Genomic DNA, 25,134 nt, shown 5'->3' with positions numbered 1-25,134 from the left:
GGTATCTAGCTTCTTTCCAATCTAAATAGATTACAGATCGAACATAATTATTCACAGCGAGGGTACAAATGTGATTTTGGCCTCTGTCACTAACTTGTGTCAATCCAGTGACACACTGTTGTTATTGTTATTTGGTTTTTAAGAGCATTAGCAACTAAGGCCATATTGCTCCGGAATATGCGGTGGTCATTCCCTGACCTTTCCGCATTCTCCGTATTTGGTGGTGACGGGCTCGAACCCCGGTCTAATCAAGAAGCGTGTGCTACGCACTGCTGCTCCTTCCCACCTGGCTACGGAGGAGTGACACACTGAATCAGCAGTGTGTTACTGCTGATTCAATAACCACTTGAATCAGCAGTTTCCCTAAACCCTCAAGGCGTTCTCAATGACACTAGAAAAAATTCTTGGACCTCCTTTGTATAATGAATTCCATCTTTAAACAACAAATTTATTCTATTAACTACGGCAGGCCACACTGAGAAAATTTTTTTTCCCTGACGTTTAGTCTTGTATCTAGGGTTTCCCCCATTCGCTGAAGTCTAGTGTTAATTCACAAGGCTTTCATCATATATTTCCTCCGATCATATCTGGGCACAACTTCTGAAACAAGAATGTTTAGTCCTTTCTCGTGACATTTTTTCTGGCATGTTCTTGTATTTTTCTGGTTTTCCTGCCCATATTTAATAATATGTCTATAAATTGCTTGTGTTCTCTGGTCGATTTGCCTGTTTTGTCGGACTAAAAGCTCGACTTTCCGTGGGGGGGGGGGGGGAGGAAAGAAACCTTGCTGTCCACGCTTCCGACCGACTAACTCAGCCATAGAATGAAAATGGCCGATAAAAATTCCTCTCGTCATTGACGAGATTCGAACCCGGGGCTTTTCCATCTGATGTGCGGAGGATGATTATAACCACTGTGCTACTCGCACGAACAGCCTGCAGGAGACCAACCTGTCATATTAGGCCCACCTGAGAACTAACACATCTGCACATGTGTTAACAATAAATAATTACGTGTATTCTCTGGTTGATTTGGCTGTTTTTTGGTGGACGAAAAACCCGAATTTCCGGGAAGGGGTCCGTCCTTGCTATCCACGCCTCAGCCACGGAGTGAAAGTAGCTGATAAAAATTCCTTGCGTCATTGACAGATTCGAACCCAGGTATTTTCCACCCAATGTGAAAAGGAGAGTGATTATATCTACTACGCTCTCTACAAGGGCATTTTTCTGATGTTTTTTGCAGATGTTTTAAACGTGAATTGCAAGATGGTAGTTTTAAAAACGAAGCAAATGTGATCTGCCAGCGAGTGTAAACATAAAACCTTATTTCGTTGTAGTGTGATGAATTGAGAAAAAGGTGCTCTGAATTATTAAATGTACACAGAAATTGAAATTCTGTGTTAAATTTTCTCAAGGATCTCAGATATCAAATTTCATCAAAATCATCCAGCCAAAAGAGCACTCTCAATGTGTACAGATAGACGGACGAAGCCAAGCGAGTAGACGTTCTCTCATTATTACGATATTCATATAAAATGTACTACTGCGGGCCTAAAAGTTTTTGATTGAAGATATTTTAATAGTAAACAGATGTTTAGATTTACTTACCAAAATCTGTCCGTCAGCTGGGAATTGAGTAGCTTGGTTGTCTTTTCTGTGCTGTTCTTGGTTGGTTAGTGGCCGAACTCTGTGAAAATTGAAGAAATCATAATGCATATTCAGTTTAAAAGATTTTGAACAAATAAACTCCATAAAAAGTACATTTCAGCAGATATATTCATTCTCTTTATTAATTTTAATATTTACTGTAAACCCTCGAAAGACAGTAATAATTAAGGGTGGTGTGAAATGGATGTGTGAAGGATGATCAGGAGCCATTACAGTGCCTTTATTTTTAGGGCACGATGTGCATCTGTAATGTACTTTCCGAAAAGTATTTCGACAGCCTCTATTGAACTTTATACGCTCTAAATCCTTGTGATGCCTTTTTTTTATGATGGGCTGGTATTGCATGTGTAACATACACTGAGTGATCACTGAATTATGACCACCTACCTAATACTTCGTAGGTCCTCCTTTTGCCCTCAGTACAGCAACTATCTGTCGTGGCATTGATTCAACAAGATATCGGAAGCGTTCGGGAGGTGTGGCCAACCAAACTGTGTAATGCGGTCAGCAATGCAGGTATGGAGATGATTGGTGTATCCAGACGCCTGATATGCCTTTCCATAGTGTCCCGCAAGTGCTGTATGGGATTGATATCGGAGGATTTCGGAAGCCAATCGATATGCTGGAAGTCAGAACTGTGTTCCTCAAACCATTCCTGCACAACAAGTGCCCGATGGCTCGGCGCATTGTCATCTTGGAGGAAGACACCATCGCCATTCGGGAAAAAGTGTACGTAGCGGGGTGTACACAGTTAGCAAGCAGTTGACGATAGTGGAGCCCACTGATACGCTGTTCCACATGCACCAGGGGTCCACGTTCTTGCCAGTGAAACATGCCCCACACCATACAACCGCCTCCACCGGCCTGCACTTTTGATACCATGCATGATGGATCAAGAGCCTCATGTTGTTGACGCCAAATTCGTACACGACCATCCACGGTGTGGAGTAAATAACGTGACTCATCCGACCAGCACACCTTCTTCCAGTCTTCCAATGTCCAGCTTGCATGCTCTTTGCACCAGGCCAGTCTTTTACGCAGATGAACCGTGGTTAGGAGAGAATGCCGTAGGGGTCGTCTGCTGTATAGCCCATGCGTGCAACGCATGGTTATGCCAGATATTATTCCGGGTTGGCCTATGTTGTATTGGGTAGTCAACTCTTCAACAGTGGTGCGCCTGTACGATTCGTCGGACCCGGCGCTCACCTCTAACACCAACCTTTTGCTGACGTTTGCAGTTTTGCCGTCGGGTCGTGGTTTGACCATTTTGACGCCAGTCCTGGTACACTTTAATCAGTGGGGTGGGATGTTCGAGAGCCGCCGTAAGTATACGGCGGCTCTCGAACATCCCACAAGTTCAGTCGTTTGGGAAATCGAAGCACCAGCTCGTCGAGCACCCACAATCTGTCCTTTACCAAAGTCCGATAAATTCTTCGTTTTACCCATCGCGCTCGGAATTTTACTACCTACTGAACCACTGACACCTTATCTATGCTACGTAGATCGACTAACTGCGCACTCTCGTACCTCACGTGGTCAACGGGTAGCATTCAGTTTTCATAACGGTTGTCATAATTCAGTGATCACTCAGTATATATCGTAAACATACAGGAAGCGTGATCTAAATTTTAGTGCTCTGTTGTATTGGAAATAATTTCTGATTGGAGAAAAGCATGAGAAATCAGCGACTGTCATCCTTCATTTCCATGACATGCTTTTTAGGTACAATTTAGTCAATTAAAAGGCCATTTTGATAATCTAACGCGTCGCCAAGGTTTTTTAAATTTAGCGAATGGTACTAATGCTTCTACTTAATGTATGCGCGAGGAGTGATGCGCAACAGCAGAAACAGTGTAGTATTCACAGTGACGGGTTTGTTGAAGCTAGAACAACGAAGTTTTGTTATTCAGTAACTTACAGCGAAAGGCGTCTCTCCCCAACAGAAATTCTCTGGCATATGGAAAAGTGCACATCGATAACTGTCTGTCACACTCACTAGTGCAAATGTGCAAATCACTACCGTGAAGGAAGAAAACTCTGGTTGATGAGCCTTAACCAGAAGAAGGTTCATACTATTCTCGCATAAAAAGTTCTGACGATACACAGTATCATCAGAGCAGATCCGTATACGACACTCAATAATTGGGCCAGGGAGCTGGATATCCGTCACGGGTGTGAAGGCTTATTTTAGTACAAAAGAAGTATTTCTTCTTTTGTACTAAAATAAGTACAAAAGAAGTATTTCTTCTTTTGTACTTATTTTATTATTATTTAACCATATAATTATCCTTTCTAATACCCCTATATTTTGAAACCCAAACTGGTAGTTGTTTTAATTTTCAAAAGGTGAATAACTACACTGGTGTGCAAAACTTAAAGACCAGTCCGGTTTTCATGGCTACTCCTGTAGCTTCTCATAGGAGTGACCTGGATATGGGAAAAGCATACCAAAGGAACCTGGTGAGGTGCAGAAATGATGAAGGAAACAACACCGACGAAACAACTGAAACGAAACGGTACAGAGGGACTTTATTCAAAAATGGCAACATAGCACTGGCTGCCATGATACAGATGCATCACTGCCAAAGTTGGAACAAAGGGAAGAGGTGGTCTTCTCCTACTGAAGAAGGGAAGAGGTGGTCTTCAGTAGGAGATATGGCCACCTCTAATGTCGATGCAGGCTTTGCACCGCATGTCCATACCGAGAACAATGTTGTTGATAAGTTCTTGCGGTAACATCGTCCATTCCTCTGTCAGCGCCCTCTTCAGCTGGTGAACATTTTCTGGTGGGTGTGGACGTGCCGCTAGGCGTCTTCGCAGAGCTTCCCATGTGTGTCCGATGGGATTTAGATCGACGGAACGGGCAGACCAATCCATATGAACAATGACCTCGCTTTTCAAAAGCTGCAGTGCGATGGCGTGTGGCGTTATCATCCATAAACATGAACTCGGGGCCAATGGCACCTCGAAACAGACATGGGGAAGGATTACCTCAGTACAGTAGCGTGCACCGGTTATAGTACCGCTTTCCAGTATCTGGAGTTGTGTACGTCCATCCAAGATAACGGCTCCCCAAACGAGAACACCTCGACCGCCATATCGATCCCTTTCAGTGATGTTTGCGGGGTGATACCTGTGCCAACCACACTCCAGAACAGCTGACGTCCAGAATCGCTGCTGAGACTGAATCTGCTCTCGTCAGTAAAGAGTACCTTACCCCATTGCGCTGCTGTCCAGTCTTTGTGTTCGATGCACCACTATAAACGGTGTCTCCGATGGGCGGGTGTTAAAGGGACACAGCGTACTGGCCGTCGGGCAAACAGTCCACCTTTGTGGAGTCGCCTGGCCACAGTAAACCGCGATATCCTGCGTCCTGTGCAGCTGGTTTGCAATGGATTCCGCTGCCTGGTGTCGGTCCCTCTTGGCTTGTAGGAGTATATAGCGGTCATCATTGAGTGTTGTTTTTCGTGGACGACCACCGCTGGTCCTTCTAACAGCTGTACCTGTCATTCTGAAGGCCGACCACGCACGTGAGATAATGCTATGGGCGATACCGAACTCTGCAGCTACACTCCTCGCACTTCGACCTTCCAATTCTCTCAATTATTCGACCGCCGGGTAAAGTCATCCAGATGTTGTCTACTGGCCATTACGTTGTCTGTAGCACTGTATGAAACCAATCGAACGTCTGTAACAATCGTGCTCACCTTTCGGTAATTTGCACGTAACTGCTGCTTTTATTTGTTTATGTGAGCCCTCTCATCAGGATTCAAATTTTTGCATGTGCGTCAGATTTCTACTGAACGACCACAGTTATGCAAATCGCCACAGCTGTTTCGTTTGATTTTGGGGTTGTAATGTTTATAAATAGTGTTGGTCCTTAAGTTTTGCACACCAGTGTAGTATCTCAATCTTCCAAAGCCCATAAGCTATCTGACTGCGCAACAATTTTATTTTATTTAGCTTTTCTTGTCTCAGAAGATTCTCGAATATAAGGTTTTCTTTTATTTTCCTCACCCAGGATAAGCTCAGTGGTTTTTTATATGGCTGTGTATTTCTCATGAATAAAGAGAACCATAACAGCGATTTTTTTTAATACCAAAATTTACACACATAGGATTACAACACTTTTAAATGATATGTACAAATGTATTTACCACTTTCCTTTACAAAACATGTATGCATAAATCGCTACTTCAAGTAAAAAGGTTATGGCTCCTGTATCAAATATCTCTTCAATTCTTCAACACACATTTGATAATTAATATACATAACCGTTGTTGCTTTACCGGCCTTCTCAGGCTAACTGCCAACTCTTTGGCTGCTATTTCCTTAGCCAAAGAACCAATTATCTTTCTCTTGCTCAGCAATACAAAATTTAATCAGCACTTATGATGTATATTCTCTTTATACATTCTTTCAGACCTCAGCGTACTATCCTCATGTACTCTGACGTCTCTCCTTAAACAATGAACAATACAATATTAATTAAGCATGCACATATATTTGCATAACTTTGACCCCATCAATACTAGCTAGAATATAAATCGTACTCTTTACCAAAGATTCCTTTCTGTAAACATAGAATTACAAAACCTTCGTTCTAACAATGTTTTTGAATCATAGAAGGATTACTCTCTCTCTCTCTCTCTCTCTCTCTCTCTCTCTCTCTCTCTCTTCCCTATTAATTAACAAGGTTTCCCCACTTTTATTTCTATTAGTTATTTCTACAATACTACCTAATTCAATACAATCCCTAGATGCAGTAAAGTCCGACGGTCCTTTTCATACTTTAATTTCTAAACAATAAATACTAGGGGACTTACTTCCACTGCCTTTCTCCTTATTTTTCTTCCCACTGCCTTGTTAAGGTTCCTGGCTCCCGATTTCTGTCTTCCTTTGTCTGGCTTACTGGTCCACTAGGCGTACATCTCTGGAGTCGCTCGTGGACTACATTCCTTGCTGGTTCTCTCCATAAAACAAGGCTCTTGCTTCTGGAACACTCCTCTGGCCATCCATTTAGATTTTCTAGCAACTATCTTCGCTTCTCCATACTTTACACCGAAGTTTTCAACCGCACTTGCACTTCTCACAACATTTTCTTTCTTAACCTTTTCCATCACTTTACTTCTATTACCCAGTGAACTGCGCCGACCCTGATCTCACGCCCCTTTCAAAATCTGTCTCCATCCTCCAAAAATCTCTCACACACCTCTTCCCTCTCCATGTTTCTCCCTTTTGTTCCTCCCTCTCCCTCCTTTCCTTGACTACTCACCATTAATTTTTCTTTTTCTGCATCTTTATTCTTATTCGCTAGGGCCTCTCTTCTTTATCTTGGAAACTTTCTGTATGGACACGCCATCCTTCCCAGAAGTTCACGTGTTGTTTTTGGAGCTGCCTCCATCGGCTACTTTACTTAATTGCCACTCTCTTTTAATCCCTTAATCCTTTTTTCTACGCTCTTCGCCAGCCCTAGCCGCCCTTCAGTTTTCAACAGCGTCACAAAGTCAGTTTTCAACCGCATCACTTTGTATCTACCGAAACTTAAGGTGTCTTTCATTACAGGATTCTCGGCTCATTTTCTCCCCTGAAGTATAGACCGTTTCTGGCAGGGCTTTTTTCCTCTGCGGTCAATTCTTAAACTATCCATCCTTTTATCTGTGCGTACCACAATTTATTCTAAGACTTGTTTGCCTAACTTCGGTTCCGGGAAAATTAATGGAGTCACTGCTTAAAGATGTAATGTAGGACCATCTAGACAAGAGTGTAGTTATACTTCAATCACAGCATGGGTTTGTTAATTGGATACTGTGATGCAGTGACAAAGGAACTGGATGCAAAAATAGTTTTGGTATTATATATTGAGATTCCAGGAAAGCTTTGATGCTGTTGCACATAAGAGACTACTGTTGGAGCAGTGTGGCATTAAGGGAAAGTTGCTGCTCTGGATAAAGGGATGGTTTAGTGGGAGAAGACAGAGTGGTTATCAATTGACACTGGTCTTCGTGGACTAATATTGTTAGTGGAGTCCACAGGGTTCATTTCTAGGCCCATTGTTGTTTTCTGTATTTATTAATGATAGTGATGAGGGTATATCGTGCTAAATGTCTAAGTTTTCAAAGGTTGGCAAGGTAGTTACCGATTGTAATGAAGGTATGCTGCTGCTGCAGCAACAAGATCTAGAAAAATTAGGCAAACGGGCTGAGAAATGGCAATTGAACTTTAACATTGACAAATGCAAGGTACTGCATATGTGTAGCAGTAATCGCAGAATAACGTATTAACTGTGTGGTACTACATTCAAGGTAGTGGAAAATGAAGAAGTCCCCGAGGTAATTGTGCAGTCAGATATGAAGTTCTCTGAGGAATGCTCACATACTGCCAGGACAGCTCATGGGCGTTGTCGATAATATACATGAATTTTGTTAGCAGGGATTAGAAAAAAAGGGTGCTCTTAAAGAAAGGCTTCAGTTCTGCAAATTGCAGTGTTTGGAGACTAGGCACCTGCGAGGTGATCTTATTGAGGTGTTTGTTTAAAGTTTTGAATGGCTTGAGCAAACTAAGTGCTAATGGAATTCTTCCTCTTTCTCAGAATATGCACATAAGGGGGGCGTTAATTCAAATTGAGGAAGGATGGTTGCAGAATAGGCGTGCCACAGTTTGTCTTAAAAAAAAATCAAATTATTATATTAGGGTTACCCGTAAACGATTACACATTGACCCGTATTCGTGTCTGTAAATTGCGTGTGTTCTCTGGTCGATTTGCCTGTTTTACTGGACGAAAAAACCCCAGTTTCTGGGGGGGGAAACCTTGCTATCTACGCCTGAGACCGACTAATTCAGCCGAGGAGTGAAAAAAGCCCATTCAAGTTCCTCGCGTCATCGACGGGAATCGAACCCGGGCCTTTTCTACCCGGTGTGGGGAGGACGGTGATGATACCACTGTGTTACCCACGCAGACTGGAAGTTTGTCTTCTGCCAACGGTTGGTTGATTGTTAGGAGAAGCTTCTATCCCTGTTTGTGGAAGTGTGTAGTTTGAATTTAAAAAAATCCCATGTCGCCGATCCGTCCCCTCCTCCAACAGTTTGTTTAGTTCTTCCTTGAACTGGAAAACTATTGGAAGGGATAGGTCACATGGGATTTTTTTTTTTTTGACTGATCCTGTATAAGCTTACTTTCTTGCATCATTTGCTGCTATTAAGACTAATACTAAAATTCTTATGAGCAAAAAAATAAAAAATAAATAAATTATCATATTAGGCCACCCGAATACTTTTATTCATCTGCATTGCATTGTGTATTATGTCCGTAAATTGCGTGTGTTTTATGGTCGATTTGTCTATTTTGCTGGACGATAAACCCGAGTTGCCGGGGGAAAATACCTTTCTATCTACGCTGGAGCCCGACTAACTCAGCCACCGAGTGAAAAAATCCTATAAAAGTAGTTCCTCGCGTCAGTGACGGGATTCGAACCCGGACCTTTTCCACCCAGTGTGGGGAGAACGAAAGACTTATGAGCAGGTTAAAAATTCTGATGTGCACACAGGATAGCTGCCTAAACTGCGAGTGGTCATGGATAGCATGGTGCTTAAAACCGCTGTCAACCAAAATGCTGTGGAAAAGCAGAGTTTAAATCCCATTAGTGACGTAACGAATTTTTATGGGCTTTTTGTGCAGTGTGGCGAGGGTTGCATGTTTTTTTTTTTTTTTTTTTCTCTTCTTCCCGGAAACAGGTGTTCCATCCAGAAAACCACGAAACTACCAAAGAATATATGCAATTACAAATATACTGTCGCCTCATAGCCTTAGTTGGCTATTTACATACATCTAACCTAGCCTAAACTATGGTGGAGTTGTTTTTAAATAAAATACCAGTTGTTGGTAAAATAATTCTCGATTTCATATGACTCGCCCTCGTATTTGTGCCACTATACTTCATTGAAACTGCAAATTTGTGATGCTAATTTGTTTCGATTAGGAAGTATGGTATCATTTTCTATGGAATGAAAAAGGCGTGATTTCCAATATCAATATGTGTGAGAGAATTATATCAATAAATCAGTCTCCATCAGAAGTAATAAGTTTAACTGCTATATGGCATGTCCTTGGCTTATTAATGTATTTAATTACGGGCAACCCTAAAATAATAATTTTAATTTTTTAATGTCCTTGGCTTAGTAAATTTATACTATTGATATGCTGTACGATATCTGCTTTCAAATATGGTCTATATTTATTTTCATCGTTATTGTATACATGCTCCTTCAAATAACTACATAACCAAAAGTTATTGAAATTTAGTTAGGTAAATGAAGTGGCCAAGGTTTGTGAAATTTTTGAAATGGGTAATAAGTGGTAAATATCTCCTTGAAGAGTTCAAAGTGTTGATCGATATGGCACTATGATGTGGTTCACCACATGAATGAAGGAAGTGTTCCCTAATCTATTACAATTATATACTGTATTTTTAACACTCTTAACCATTGCATTTTATTTGATTTTATATCACATATGCTTTTAATTATAGTTATCATTTTAACTTTTATATTTTGTCATAATACATTTTCTTCTGAATCGGTTTGCTGCTTGAAAGAAAGTATTTATGTACCCAATTCCGAACCTCAGAGGGTTCTTCACGCATGCTCCCTGGCCATTTATGCTATTACAGTGAAGGTTTTACTTGGTTGTAGAGAAGATCTAATTTTAAGGGTCATTGTAATTCAAGAATCAGGCAGCCCGAATTAATTTAGTATATGTGAACTTAAGGTGAACTTTAACCTATACGTGGAAATTTAATATAAAATTTAAGTTAAAAATAAACACTTTTTTCCACATACTAGTCAAAATTCTTGATTTATTAGTTCTAAGTAATAATTAAAGAAGTCTAAATAATCCTATAAAATTGTAACACAGCTTCGAAACCGCTTTGGTATTAGGTTTTTTTTTTTTTTTTTTTTTTTTTTCCAAGCCTAAGAGAAAAGAAGAGAAAGTATTCTAAACAGATTATATAAAGTAATACAAAAATTATTTTAGCGATAATTTTGAAATAAGTTTTACTGGTTACTAATAAGAATATAAAGTACTGTATTACATTTTGAGAAGATAACACTACCGTGAATTAGTTTTTCTGTCTTTAATGTCTGGGCTCGACTGGTGTAGAAACGCAGCTGTTTCTAAAGCACCTAAGTCCGGGCTCAGCCAGTGTCACAGAGGAAATGTTATGTTCCACTCCGTGACAGTGACAGAACTTGGACTTAGCTCTTTAACAATGACTGCGTTTATCCACCAGACCACCTAAAAGTAACTAACATCGTTTTTAATCGGATAACGTCATCTAGTAGGCGAACTCGTTATTCATTAAACACTCGAAGGTATTTTTGTGACCGTGAAGTATAACACTCTAGTATGAAGAGAAAATTCCTACCCTACCCAGAAAGTGGAGTAGTGTAAGGAAGATGTTTCCTGAATTTTCTAGGTGGGGATGATTTATTTAGTCATTTATTTATTGTACAGTACTTTATATTTTTATTAGCAACTAGCGAAAACTTAGCAACGATTGTTACTCACTCGACCGCTGGGAATAAAGCACTTCGCCTTCCGCGCGGCTTTATTCTTCCTAATCAACTAGAGACGAGTCAGTTTGTAAAATTTATTACTTAAAAATGTTCCCACACCAACCGACTTGATTTGTTAAAAGTAAATCTACGGTAATTTGGAAAACGATTGATGGATTGATTCTGGTTAAACAGGGCTAGATGTGGCACAAAAAATTCGTGTAGAGCCAGTGTCATCAATAAACTGGTGGCGATTTTTTTGAAAAATAAAGTTCTAGTATTAATAAAAAAACATAATTTTCGTTTTCACTTAAGTTTCCGTCAGGAGTCAAATTTTTACTGCTCTTCGGCTTTTCCCCCACCGACCAGTGGTTTTGCATCACATTGAATGAATATGACTCTAGGATTCACTGGGCTAGAACATCGTGATCGATCTAGTGACCAGCGAGTGGACTAATGTTTTCATCAGTTTCAGCGGCCGTACTCATTTCTATATGTCACCAAGAATCAGTCAGTTGGATATTGATTCATTTTCTTCGATAATAATTCATACACTCGTAAGGTAGGACTTACAGGACACGCCTTGATTCCCTTCTTATCGGGATTACAAGCCGAATGAGAAGGATATCGAGCGCATGCATCGGCCACCTTGCCCCCATGAATTAAACTCGATTGAATGTGCATAGGACACACAGAAGACAGAACAGGATTATCCAAACACGGCACCACCTCTGTTACTCTAGTAACTGGAAAATGTCATTAATGGCGGACGGTAAAGAATCTTCGCATCTTTTGGATAATGTGGTTGATTCGGTACCACAGATGCGCACACCTGTCTTACAGTTGTATGAGGTCATGCTCATACTGGAGATTGATGTTTATGAAAGCACGTTTTTATCCGGCGAAATATCAAACCGATCATGTAATACATGACATTTATAGAGACGTTACACCAACTCTTTATGGCGTCTGCGAAAATTCTAAACAAACCTACCTTTTATTTTCTTAGGTCTCTTATTCAGATCTTATCTTCATCCCACCTGTCACGTCGATCGTATAATAGTTCACACTTCCAAACTTCACAGTTTAATTAAGCATTTTTCCTCAACTTTTCATAGTGACAAAGTTATAATTATTTTCTATAAGCAGCTTATACTTCTGGTAGTAGTAGTAGTAGTAGTGATAGGGTTTTAGGAGCATCAGTGACCAAGTTCATATTGCTCCATGTATATTGTCAGTAAATTGCATGTGTTCTGCGGTCGAGTTTCTGTTTTCTGGATGAAAAACCCGTTATACTTCCGGTTTTGACTATTATGATATCAATTGGTTCCGGAAAAAAAAAAAAGACTACAGTTATTTAAATTCAAATTCAAATTCTTATGCTTTCGAAATCATATTTCCACCAGCGAAACTATGGATCACTTTGCTTTGTAGAATCGTTCCTCACTACTCTAGATGTAAACTCCATGGGTTTCATTTCTGTTCATAAACTATTATTGATTCTCCAACCCTTCTTTAGCCAATACTTTTCAATATATTCCCGTCAGAATTCTCGTTATGAGAATTGAAACGTGTGGGTCTAATCCTTATTCAAACTGATTATGCGCTTAACCCATCTTGTGTATATGAAATTACTCTGTTTTATTAAGCCTGCAGAACTTTTATAAATCTTAATAATTCTCAATGTAATTTAATTTAAGACCTGCTTACTTTGGTGTTGAGATATATATAAATAAATAAATCCCCGTGTAAGTTACTACGATTTCACAATTTCTCTTCTCCACTTTCTTCATTCGCTATTAATATGCTTTGATTTTCATCACTGGAGTGTTGAAAAAACCCAGAGAAAGTTGCTGCCTCTTTTACCTTCAGTAAACTGAAAATTTGACTCATTTAATGTTTGAGAATTAAAATATTAATTATATTTAAGATCAATAACTCCATAATATCTTCTCCTTCACGGGTAGAGTAGTGAATAGTATTCGATACTCTCCAATCGGTTCAATTCCTGTTGCCTGCCGAGGCTCAAAAATACTTCCTTCCACACATGAAGAACTTTTAGGATTCTAATATTTCATCACCATTTCAAGTAATTTTTATATTCCAAAGGAGATAGCTTTGCCTTTTTTAGTTTTATTTATTTTTCTTAACTAAAAGAACTGATTCCTCCGATTTTCTATATGAAAATGTAGGAGTTTTAAAACTGATACTATTTGTTTAAAATGAAAGATTAAAGGAAGTTATTAACAGTTTGAAAAACTCTATATTCCGATAGTTTCTTAATCCTTTTTATGTTTTATAAGTGCCGTTCAGGATATTCAGTTAAATGAACTCGCCTTTTAAATGTTATCTATATCGTTAATGTCAGGTTTGAACTTGACACTTACCTGACGACTACATTGATGTTGTCATAATTACTGTAGGAGTCCTCAGGACCGAAAGACATCACCGAGTCCTCCGAAGCTGCAGAGCTGGGCCTAGCAAAACAAAATAAACTAACTTTATAAACTGCCAAATTTCCGTCAATGATGTGAAGATAGAGAAAGATTGTCAGATTGAGCAGATAAAAAAAAAAAAGATAGGCTAGAAAACTCGATGGTTGCCAAGACCATTTAGAACCTCGTTCTTCAAGGAAATCCTCCCATTCGCTGGTTTCCCTTGAAACTGAAAGCGTTACTTATTCTCGATAAGGACCATTTGCGTCGTCGCACGCCACACGTGTATTTTAGAGGTCGTTTCGATGTTTGTCACTAGCTTGATAGTCGCTCTGCACACAGAAATGGGAAAAATGCAGGTGTAGGCGAACAGCAGTGAAACGGTGGCAGTGTGGGTCTGCTATAAACATGATTGCCTTTTCTTAGTAATTCAATCTAAATATCTTAATATAATTGAAATTTAAAAATGAAACACCAATTTTTAATTAAAACCACTATATTTCTTGAATTAAATGTAATAATAAATATATAAAGGGTGTTACAGTCTTTTTAAAAATTGCACAGAATAAATGTACGAGCATATTCTACAGCTAAAAATAAGAAAAAAGTTCGTATAAACATATGTCTCAAAGATCTTTATTTCAGAGATATTAAACACATTAACCACAAAACATAAGAAGAAGAAGCTGAAAGAAAGCTCTAAAAGGAAAACATCTAAAAAGTGTTCAAAGTGACTTCCATTTTGTTCAATACAGCATTCAGCACAATAAATCCACGATTCCATGGTGTGTACGGTGAAATGGACACTGTTGCTATTCCTATATTGTCCGCCATATAGGATATTTCATATCCTATATGGCGTATGAAATATTTACACGACCTGGTACTTGTGGTAGAAGACATTGGGACAGCACGAAATATTTGCTCTGTAACATTTTCAGTTCATCGAAATCTCTCTGTCTCTCTACCAGCGTTCACAAGTAAAGGTTTCAATGTACATGTTTTTTTAAGTCATCTCTCCACAGCAGTAAATGTTTTACGATTTGGTACTAGTCGAGTGGGGTATTTTTCGGTGTACTGTATCTGAAAACAGCAGTTACAGAATTCTTATGGACCTTGCCATCAATTCAAATCAGTTAACACGACAAAAGGAAACAGATTTGCAGATTCTCCCATAATATCACTTTAACAATGTCATACTGAAAATAACTGGATAGCTTTGGAACCTGAAACTCAAGTAATAGACACGTTGACACTGCTAGTGTGTACTGTGTTACACTGTTACTCGTAACTAAGTAATCGGTATGATTCATGTTGGTGCTGATAGCATGTTATGTACTGTTAAAAGTCGTTTTACACTATCATATTTTTATCACATAAATTTGAACATAATGTTTTGCTGTTTTTCACGGTTTTGTAATTCATGATTAATGTGTAATATTCCAGAAATAGACTTTTTATTCGTATCTGTATAGGAATTATTTTCTTGTTTTTACCTCTAGAATATGCTCCTACATTTGTTACGGGCAAATTTGAAACACAGAAATGACGCAGAAAATCTCCAAATATAGCAGCACACTAGAGTTGCTTTTTTCAAAGTCCTGAATGTGGAATTTTGGAAGGAGATTTGATAAGAGCTAGATAACCACCTAGATCTTATCAAAGCACGGTGAAAAAAAATATATATGAAATGGAATACAGTACGAAGCAAGCAGCTGGTAGATACGGTTGCTACTTTCATAACGAAGCATAGCAACACTATTTGTTTACCATGTACTCCTTACTATATGGGGTGGAGCTATGCGGATGTGTTGTCCCACGATTCTCAATTGCCTCTTTGAAGCGGAATTTTGGTTGTGACAGTTTGTCTTGAAATGAGGAATGATTGAGGAATCTATCAATTCCTTAATCATGAGACCTCTTCCATGGGAGAATCCTACACTGTTACCCGAGAATTGATTTGATCCCCCACCCGTGTCATAACAGATATCAGGCGACTTCGTAGCAAGGTGGGAAGGAGCAGCAGTGCGTAGCACACGCTTCTTGATCAGACCGGGGTTCGAGCCCGTCACCACCAAATACGGAGGATGCGGAGAGGTCAGGGAATGACCACCGCATATCCCGGAGCAATATGGCCTTAGTTGCTAATGCTCCTAAAAGTCAAAAAAAATAACAGATATCGGCTTCATCGCACAGCCGTGTTCATTCCAAGTTAGTTACTGAACCTGGGCTAACAGCTTCACGTTGATCTTTTTTAATTTGGCAAAAGCGTCCTTGATCAACTGAATCTAAAAAAACAGTCTTGAACTTCTGTCCATCAGTCTAATTGTGCTCATACATAGCCATTGTTCAGCACAATGAAACTGTACATATTTTTAATTGTGTACTTTTTTATAAATAGTTTTATATATACTGTATATGCGTATAAGATGTACGTATTCGTTTGTGAGGAAGTCAGAGTTGTTTCCACTGACGGCTAGTGATTTTAAAATCGGCAAAACCGACAAAGACATTGATAATCCGCTTAAAAGTACTATAATATATAGGAATGTGTTTATAATAACTAATAAATAACTAAATAACTAACCTAATATTACACTCCCATGTGACTCATTCACTTTTGGATTATGTGACTCATTCCCTCTTTGTTTGTGATGAAAACTTATCACTACATAGAGAGATAAACATTGTTATTATTATTATGTTCAGTTTTTTTTTTTTTTTTTTTTTTTTTTTCACATTTCGAAGAAGGAAAATGTAATGGAATCTCCAAAACAGTGCAGTTTACAATATTTTTACAACTCTGAAGCAGTTTTATGCATTCAAATATCTTGAATCTAAGAATAAATAATATTATATAAACTGGCCTTATCATAAAACAACAGACATTGAATATGTATGCAAGGGACGAGAAAATAAACATTTTTGGCTTTTGTCTTTACCAGGTCACTCTCAAAATTATACATTTTTATATTTTTTTCCATTTTTTTGAAAAGCTCTCTCATGCTTCTTTCCATTAGCATTGTCGTCTAGCACTTTTGGCGTAGCCGGTCCTTTGTCCACTCAGCCTATCGTGTATTTTATCCTTTGGGTGTTGCCCTTTCGGCACAGACCCGGTTACGATCAAACTCTGAAAGAGGCTGCTCGATTCCAAGAAGACAGAATTTTTATGGTTTTTTTTTACACTGTGGCCAAGGCCAAGTTAGTCATTCTCGGGCGAAGTTTTTACGGTCCCATCCCCGAAAAGAGCGAACCATCGGTTGTTTGTATCCAGTAAAACAGGGGGTGTGGTGGTGTTGATTGTTAAGGCCATGAGACGTTAGTAATTTGTGCTTGAAATAAGGAGTATTCTTCGATTGATCAGTTTGTTGGACGAAAAACTGAACTTTTTTTGGGAGATAAGATCATGTAACCCTTCTCCGATACAACAGCGCTTTGTAAAAAAAGTCAATTAAAGTTTCTCTTTTCTGAATGGGATTCGAATCCAGACCTTTTCCATATTGTATGGAAGAGTCAATAACCAGTGTACTGCATGTGAGACACCGATACATGGTGCGTCGTAGCCTTTAGTTGTTCTGGCAAAACGAAATATATGCAACCATGCATAATTACACACTTCCTCGCGGATACCAACTGTCTGATGATCATTCTGTTTCACAGTAATCGTTTGTTAGATACGTTACACTAAGCATTATCCCTTCTTGATCCATTATGTATTTTTTATTTATTAAATGCATATACATTTTTCAAATACTCTCTGTATATCGGATATTCTTGATTATCCAATAATTTTTATTCCGCAGGAAACGTGTGTAATATACCTCATTCATACGATATAAGGATATCTGAATTTTTTTTTGCCATTTCTGAAATGTACGTAATTTAAAGCTCTGTATTTTCAAATCATTTTAAGGTTGCTTGCAGAGCTTTCAATTCGCAAATGTTTGTGTTTTTCTGTCCTGAAATAGATTTGTAATTTTAACCAGTTATTAATTTATCCTAGCGCAATAGTGTTAATGCATTTTATGTTTTTTAAGTTGGAAATGAATAGCAGATATTTAATTTTAGTACGAATTTACTGCCGCCAACTAAATCCATTTAGTTTAGAGTATCAGAACATGCATCGCTACTTTCGTCCCCTTTGCTATAGGATAGGCACGTCGTGGCCGTGAAACAACTCATTGGACCATGAACTGTATATCTTGCGGAGAATGGTTGATTATCATAATGGATGATATCTCCACCTCTTTCATCTGTATAGGCATCGACCTGACCAGAACGTTAATTGGAATCAGACATGACGAGAATGAGAAAAATCTACTTGAGAGAATTCTCTCGATATTTCCACCAGGGGAAGAGAATCTCAGGAACGCAGAACGATTACATTTCAGTAATTAGAATTTTTCATGATACTGTGTTTTCTTTGTGAGTATCCTGGCTAATGGTATGGTAATTTTAACAAGTATGACTCATCCATTATCTAGGGATAATGTCATTGTTCCAGGGTTTCCTAAATGAGTGATACGTGAAACCATATACTCGGAACATTGTCAACAGCCGCTTGTGATATAAAAGCCACAGCCTTAGAAAGTGATTATGCAACCCGTAAATTCCAAAAATGAGTGAAAATGTAAGAAATATCTTTTGCGAAGAAACAAATTATAATTTGTAAGTAAATTGCCCTCGCATCATTAATAGATTTAATCAGTGACAATTTCAAGAAATACACTAGTTTCGAATGGTTGAAACTACTGCTGTTGTGTTGTGGTGTGGTGTGGACAGTGGCGGCTCGTGACTCTGATGTATGGTAGTGCTGCTTCTTACAAGTTATATTAAATTGCCTTTGTTATCAGTGCCGGATTAAGGCACGGGCTAGCAGCACCCTTGCCCGGAGCGCCATTCTTTAAGGGGCGCCAAACACAGAAGAAGAATGAGGCAAGAAATATATATATATATATCCTTAGTAAGAGGGCGCCGAAATGCCATTCTGCCCGGGGCGCGGAAATACCTTGGTCCGGCTCTGTTGGTTACACGACATAAGCAAGTTAAAAATACTACAAAACATTAACTGGACACTTACCAATAACAGACTTGGTAATCTTGAAATTTTATTTAAAAATAAAATCCATTCTTCTGTTTTTATTTGTTGAAAATAGATTAATAACTTTTTCATTCAAGTTCACTGTTGGCCAAGCTTTTCTCTATTGAACGCATTGCTTGAGAATTTAGCTTTTCCTGATTCATAGTGCTCCTTAGAAATATTTTAATTCTTTTTAATGTCGAATGGCAGCGTTCGGGCTTTGAAGTAGTCATCGGAATGGTCAAAAAAACTTTTATGAGTTTTATAAGTTCACCAAAAACTTCAGCTAGATTATTTTCTGAGAAAAATTTCAGCAGGTCAGTTAATTTGCAATAATTTGTGTAGTTCATGTTTTCTATAGAAAACTTGTAATTCCGTCAGAAGTGTTTCTCTTTCAATCATGGGACATGCCTCAGTAGTGTCTCTTACTCCTTCCATGGGCATTTTCGCACGAAAAATAACAATTCTCCTTATTAAACAATTTAGCAGCAATTAATTGCTTTATAAAAGAATATCTTTCACCTATGTCAACATTTACATAGTCGCATTCTTCCTTCGCTTCAGTCATGGGCGTTTTTGATCAAATCGGTACTGCTCGCTCCACAGTTCCTTTGACTTGTTTTGTCACCTCTAAAAATGCGTACTGGTAACCCACAGGCCAGGCATTGACTCAACCATTAAGAGCTAAATGTGGAACTGCCTACCCCACAGTACTAGTAATAGTAAAATAGTGTTCAGTAATAGTAAAATTTTCTATTACTGAACAACTCCATCATGGAATACGAGTAATACTACTTTATTTATAAAGTGGCCTTGCTGCTGTTATACAACGAACTGATAAAATACGAGAATTCGTAGAAGTCCACACTGCAATTAAACTAATGGTGGATGGATGGGTAAGTGGAGCTGGAGCCCAAACATTGCGGTGGACTTTTTCTAATGTGCTCTTAGAAACCTAAAAAAAAATCAGAAAATGTACATTTAATATTTTATCCAAAAGAAAAAAAAAAACTTCGGTTAAGTTATATATATATATATATATATATATATATAATAATTAATACTGTTGTCTGCACGTTAAATGCTTGGATTATTGAACAGGAACAGGCCCGTGGTGTTAGTTTCAATCCATTATCTAAACAATATTTATGAGATATGATGAGCATCGGTGAAATGCTAAAAGTAGTCATCCATATCCCCGTGATTTCATCATAGCGGATAGTGCGTACTTCCTTGCATAGCTCACCTGAGTGCAGGAAAGCAACTTTGCGATTTACATTTTAGAATGATTGAGTTTTAAGCAGTGTAGAGGAGCTGTCATCGAAGAAGAGATTTCTGGAGCATTTGCTGTTTTGGACTGATTATAATCAGTCCAAAACAACGAATTCGTTTTTATTAACAACTAGAAGTTTGTTAGAGTTTTCAATCTGTCTATCGGTCAGATTTTATATAAGACTACTGTAGTAGATGATTTACTTAATACTGTCGATTTTTTTTTTTGTCCTCGCCTTTTCCCATTATTATTATATGGGGTCAGCGTTTTTTAATGTTTTGGCATGCAATTTTTACGGTCGGATGCCCTTCCTGACGCCAACCCTCACCCTTTATCCGGGCTGGGAATATGCGGTGGTCATTCCCTGACCTACCACATCCTCCGTATTTGGTGGGTACGGGCTCGAACCCCGGTCTAATCAAGAAGCGTGTGCTATGCACTACTGCTCCTGCCCATAGGCGCCTCCGTAGCCAGGTGGGAAGGAGCAGCAGTGCGTAGTACACTCTTCTTGATTAGACCGGGGTTCGAGCCCGTCACCACCAAATACGGAGGATGCGGAAATGTCAGGGAATGACCACAGCATATCCTGGAGCAATATGGCCTTAGTTGCTAATGCTCCTAAAAAAAAAAAACGAAATAACAAGCTCCTGCCCACCTGGCTACGGAGGCGCCATCTACTTAATACTGTCGATTACTTTTATTAATTTGGTTAAAAAATCTCTACCTAGAAAATTTATATATTATAATTAGGTATTAAATAACTTTATATATTATAACTGCATATTAAATAAAGCGCTTTTATTATTCATTAATCGATCATATTTTAAATTAGTTTTATTGACAACTAGAAGTTTGTTAGAGTTTTCGATATGTTTATCGGTCAGATTTTTGTCTACTGGCTGCCCAGTTTAGGAACTACAATTCACTGGAATATACAGATTTATTATATACTTTACGATCCCCCTAACCAAAGGATGACTCCATATAGTCAAATAGGGCGAATATATATTTAGTTTTCGGGCCTATAGGAAAGTAAGACGTTGATGGCATCAACTTCAAGCGTTGATTCTAAACTTTATGGCATATGCCTATTTTAGGGGAGCAGTGAGAGAGTTGGACTCGAGAAAGGGATTCTTTAATGTCTTAGTGTAATACTTCAGTCTTAGTGTATCACCTTTATGCCAATGCATAAAGGTGATACTAAGACTGAAGTGGGTAACTACAGGCTGGCCAGTCTGACTTTAGTGGTATTCTTGTAGTAGGGTTTTTTAGGAGCAACAGCGACTAAGGCCATATTGCTCCGTATATACTTACTATCTGTAAAAATTGCGCTTCTTCTGTGGTCGATTTTCTGTTTGCTGGACGAAAAATCCGAGTTTCTTTCCGGGAGAAAAAAACCTTTTTCTACATGCTACCCTCTCCTGAGACCAACTAACTCAGCCACGTTGTGAAAAAGCTCATAAAAATTCCTAACGTCATCGACGGGACTCGAACTCAGATCTTTTCCACCCGATGTGGGGAGGACGGATTCTGCCAACACTGTGCTATCCACTAGGGCTACTTCGGTGGTATGGAGACAATCATAGAATAAATTATTATTATTATTATTATTGCAGCTCTAATATTATTTCTCCCTGATTGGGGATTCCACCTCGTGACGGGTATTGCTACCAAGTACACAGGGTGCTTGTTGTTATGTCTGATGTTACTGTTGGTCGAGGAACTCTCTGACAATCCTACAGGTGTTCAGGATTGCGACTTTCTGGAGTTCCTTGTAGGTATTCGCTGGGAGACCTATTGCTGCTAGGCTGTTATGTAGGGTCTTTGGCACCATACCTGTGGTTGACATGATGATCGGGATGGTCGTTACTTGTTGCATATGTTACATCTCTTTGATCTCCTGTCGTAGGTCCGTGTACTTCCTGATTTTTCCCCATGTGTTTTCTGCAGGTTGCCAGTGTTGGATACCGCTATGTCAATCAGATATGTAGCCTTTTCCTTCTTGTCCACGAGGGTTATGTCCGTCTGTTGTGCGGGATTGTCCTATCCGTTATTATGGCGCGGTCCCAGTACAGCTTGTGGGTTGGGGTCTCTAGTACTGCCTGGGGTTCGTACTTGTAGTACGGTACACTTTCTTCGATCAACTGGTATTTCCTTGCTAGCTTCTGATGTATTATCCTGGCTACCTGGTCGTGTCTATGAGTGTACTCAGTCTGGGTGATAACCTTGCATCCCGCGGTGATGTGTTGGATCGTTTCTGAGGCCAGGTGGCATCGTCGACATGTGTCATCTAACACTCCGGGCTCCTTGGCGATGTATTTTCTATAGTTCCTGGTGTTGATTACCTGGTCTTGGATGGCGAGCATGAATCCTTCAGTCTCGGGGAAGAGCGTCCCGCTCTTGAGCCATGCATTGGAAGCAATTTTATCTATGTGACCCTGATGGAGATCATTGTAGTGTCTGCTTTGTCCATCTTTCTAGCTTCGTTTGTACCTCCTGGTTGGGGGGGGGGGACTCCTCGCTTAGGTTGAGTGGGGTATACCGCTTGTCTGTCTTCCTTATAGCCTGGTGGAGTGCTGCTGTGTGTTTCTGGAAGCAATCCTTCCAGTTAACTATCGCTGTCTTCTGTAGCTCAATGAAGTCTATCAGGCCCCTTCCTCCTCCTTCCCGGGCAATTGTCAGTCTCTCCATGGCAGCTCTCGGGTGGTGTTGGCGGCTCTTGGTCATCATTGTCCTTTTCTTTCTCATGATATCCTCCAGCTCGGTGTTAATACAATCTATAACCCCGAAGGAGTATGTTAGCACTGGGACTGCATAGGTGTTTATGGCTTTAACTGTGTTCCCTCCGTTCAGCTTTGATTTCAGCAGGCTTCTGAGTCTCTGATAGTATTTTTCGGTCAGGCAGGCCTTAATTTCCTTGTGCTGTAACTGCTGAGCCTGTATCATCCCCAAGTATTTGTAGGCCTCTCCCTCTGCCATGGCTTCGATCTCTTTACAACTCTGCAGCTGGTAGTTTCGGTTGACTAATTTTCCCTGACGCAATCCGTGGGTCTTGCATTTGTCTAAACCAAATTCCATCCTAATATCCTTGCCTATTATTATTATTATTATTATTATTATTATTAGCCATATAATGCAAGGAAGCCTGAGGCTTATACTGCACCAGCTAAAAAAAAATTCCGAATTACCCGGGGGGGGGGAGAGAGAGAGAGAAGGGAATCACCAAGAAAGAGAAGAATGATGATATCCAGCTCAGGACCCTGGGTGTTCTAAGCCCATACTCACCAGATGTGGGCTCCCGGAGTATAGAAATGAGATGTCATTAGATAGAACTTAAATTCAAGTGGAGTTTAAATAGAATAATTCTGAAGGATACACAACACGGTTTTGTTAAAGGAAAAGGAAAATCATGTTTAACTAACCTTCCTAGCTATTGTGACACAATTACTAGGAAATAATTTTGTCATTGTTTATCTGGATTTTAGCAAGGCATTTGACTCAGTCCCTCCTGAGAGGTTACTGTTTGATCTGCAACATGGGATTATGGATAAGATTCTAAGTTGGATCAGTGGGTAGCTCCAAGGCAGAAGATACAAGGTTGTGATTAATTAACTCTTCGGTTTAAGCTAATGTAAGAAATGGGGTGATTTCCCCCAAGGTTGCTGATTTTATTAAACAACATCGACGATAGATTGACGTCGTTACGTCAAAAATTGTAGATTTGTAGATAATGATTAGCTCCAAATATAGTTATAACGATAAGCTCTAATTACAATTTTTTAACTGATTAGCTCCAAGCAACGCTCCCTCAGGATGACTTCCATAGGCTTAAAGTCAGAAAAATCAAGGAGTCAATGAAAAGATCTTACTCTTGGGAATAACAACCCCAAAATAGCTTATACTCTTGGTTGGGTTTAATCAAAAACAGTAGAGGAAGAAAGAGGTTTGAGAGTTACTATACGAGCCGACATGAACTTTTACGAGCAATGTAGCCAGGGCAAGGAAATCTCATTATCTCCTATCAATGATTTATAGAACATGCGCTTGTAGAATTTATCGAGTATGTGCTTACATCACGAATAGACATTCTAATAGAATAAACTTATCGGCAAAACATGTAAACTTCCCAAACACTTCCTCATTTATTTCACTCGTATACGTGGCCTCCATTCCAGTCTCAATGATGTTCATTTTCACTTACAGTCTGTCTGTCAAGCCTCACTTTCTTTTTCTGACAGAATTCTAGTTATCGGTTGTTTTACCCACTGCTCATCTTAGTGTCTTAATTATTCGTGCGCGATTCCTTTCGCTTCAAAGGTGGTACTTGTGCATATGTCCGCTCTGATATTGCCGGTCAGAGATATTAAACCAGAGAAGACCGTAAACAAGAGATTCCAAATTACTAAGTCTCTGACCGGGAATATCGGAGTCTAACCCATTCTGTCAAACTAATCTGTTGCTTCTATCCATCTCTGCTGCTGTCTTTCTGGCCACCACCATATCAGAACAGATTCTTCCTAAATGCAGCATATTTACTGCAGAGCTGCACGCTATAGAGTTAGCCTTGGATCACATTAATAAATGTCAGTAGCAACGGTTCATTCTATATTGTGATTCTTTGGGTGTCGTTCAGGCTTAATTGTCGGTGAGATACAACCCTCACCCAATTCTGTCTCAAATTCAGCAGAAGATCTATTCTCTCCAGGCGCCTCCATAGCCAGGTGGGCAGGAGCAGCTGTGCGTAGCACACGCTTCTTGATTAGACTGGAGTTCGAGCCCGTAACCACCAAATATGGAGGATGCGGAAAGGTCAGGGCATGACTACCGCATATCCCCGGAGCAATATGGCCTTAGTTGCTAATGCTCTTAAAAACCAAATAACAAACAAAAAATAACAATAACACACTATTCTCTCCATGAACGTGAATATGACATCCGCTTTTGCTGGATTCCCAGCCACATTGGGATTAGAGGAAATGGGCTGACACTGTAGCCAAATCAACAATTTTCAGTAATAATTGTTGCCTGTCAGTCCGCTGTACAGACTACAGGCAAATAATACACGAAAAGATTCACTCCTCGTGGCAGGATTCATGGAATAGACAAACTACAAACAAACAGACT

General features: G+C 39.4%; 1 protein-coding gene across 1 annotated transcript in view; it reads right to left on the bottom strand.

Moving 5' to 3' along the window:
* The window catches only part of LOC150085872 (kinesin-like protein KIF12), a 168,551-nt gene that overhangs the window by 113,249 nt on the left and 30,168 nt on the right, over positions 1-25,134 (bottom strand). Inside the window, exons 3-4 of the mRNA XM_090373549.1 lie at positions 13,610-13,699; positions 1,608-1,686 (exon numbers count right to left, since the gene is read on the bottom strand). Of these exons, the coding sequence (XP_090229675.1) occupies positions 1,608-1,686; positions 13,610-13,668 (138 nt within the window). The 5' untranslated portion in view covers positions 13,669-13,699. The remainder of the gene's footprint in view (positions 1-1,607; positions 1,687-13,609; positions 13,700-25,134) is intronic.

This window comes from Mastigoproctus giganteus, chromosome 5 (genome assembly GCF_048544385.1).
Source record: "Mastigoproctus giganteus isolate SK-2022 chromosome 5, ASM4854438v1, whole genome shotgun sequence".
In the NCBI taxonomy this organism is placed as follows: domain Eukaryota; kingdom Metazoa; phylum Arthropoda; class Arachnida; order Uropygi; family Thelyphonidae; genus Mastigoproctus; species Mastigoproctus giganteus.
The sequence above is the reverse complement of the archived record's forward strand: the minus strand, read 5'-3'. Positions and strand labels throughout refer to the sequence as shown.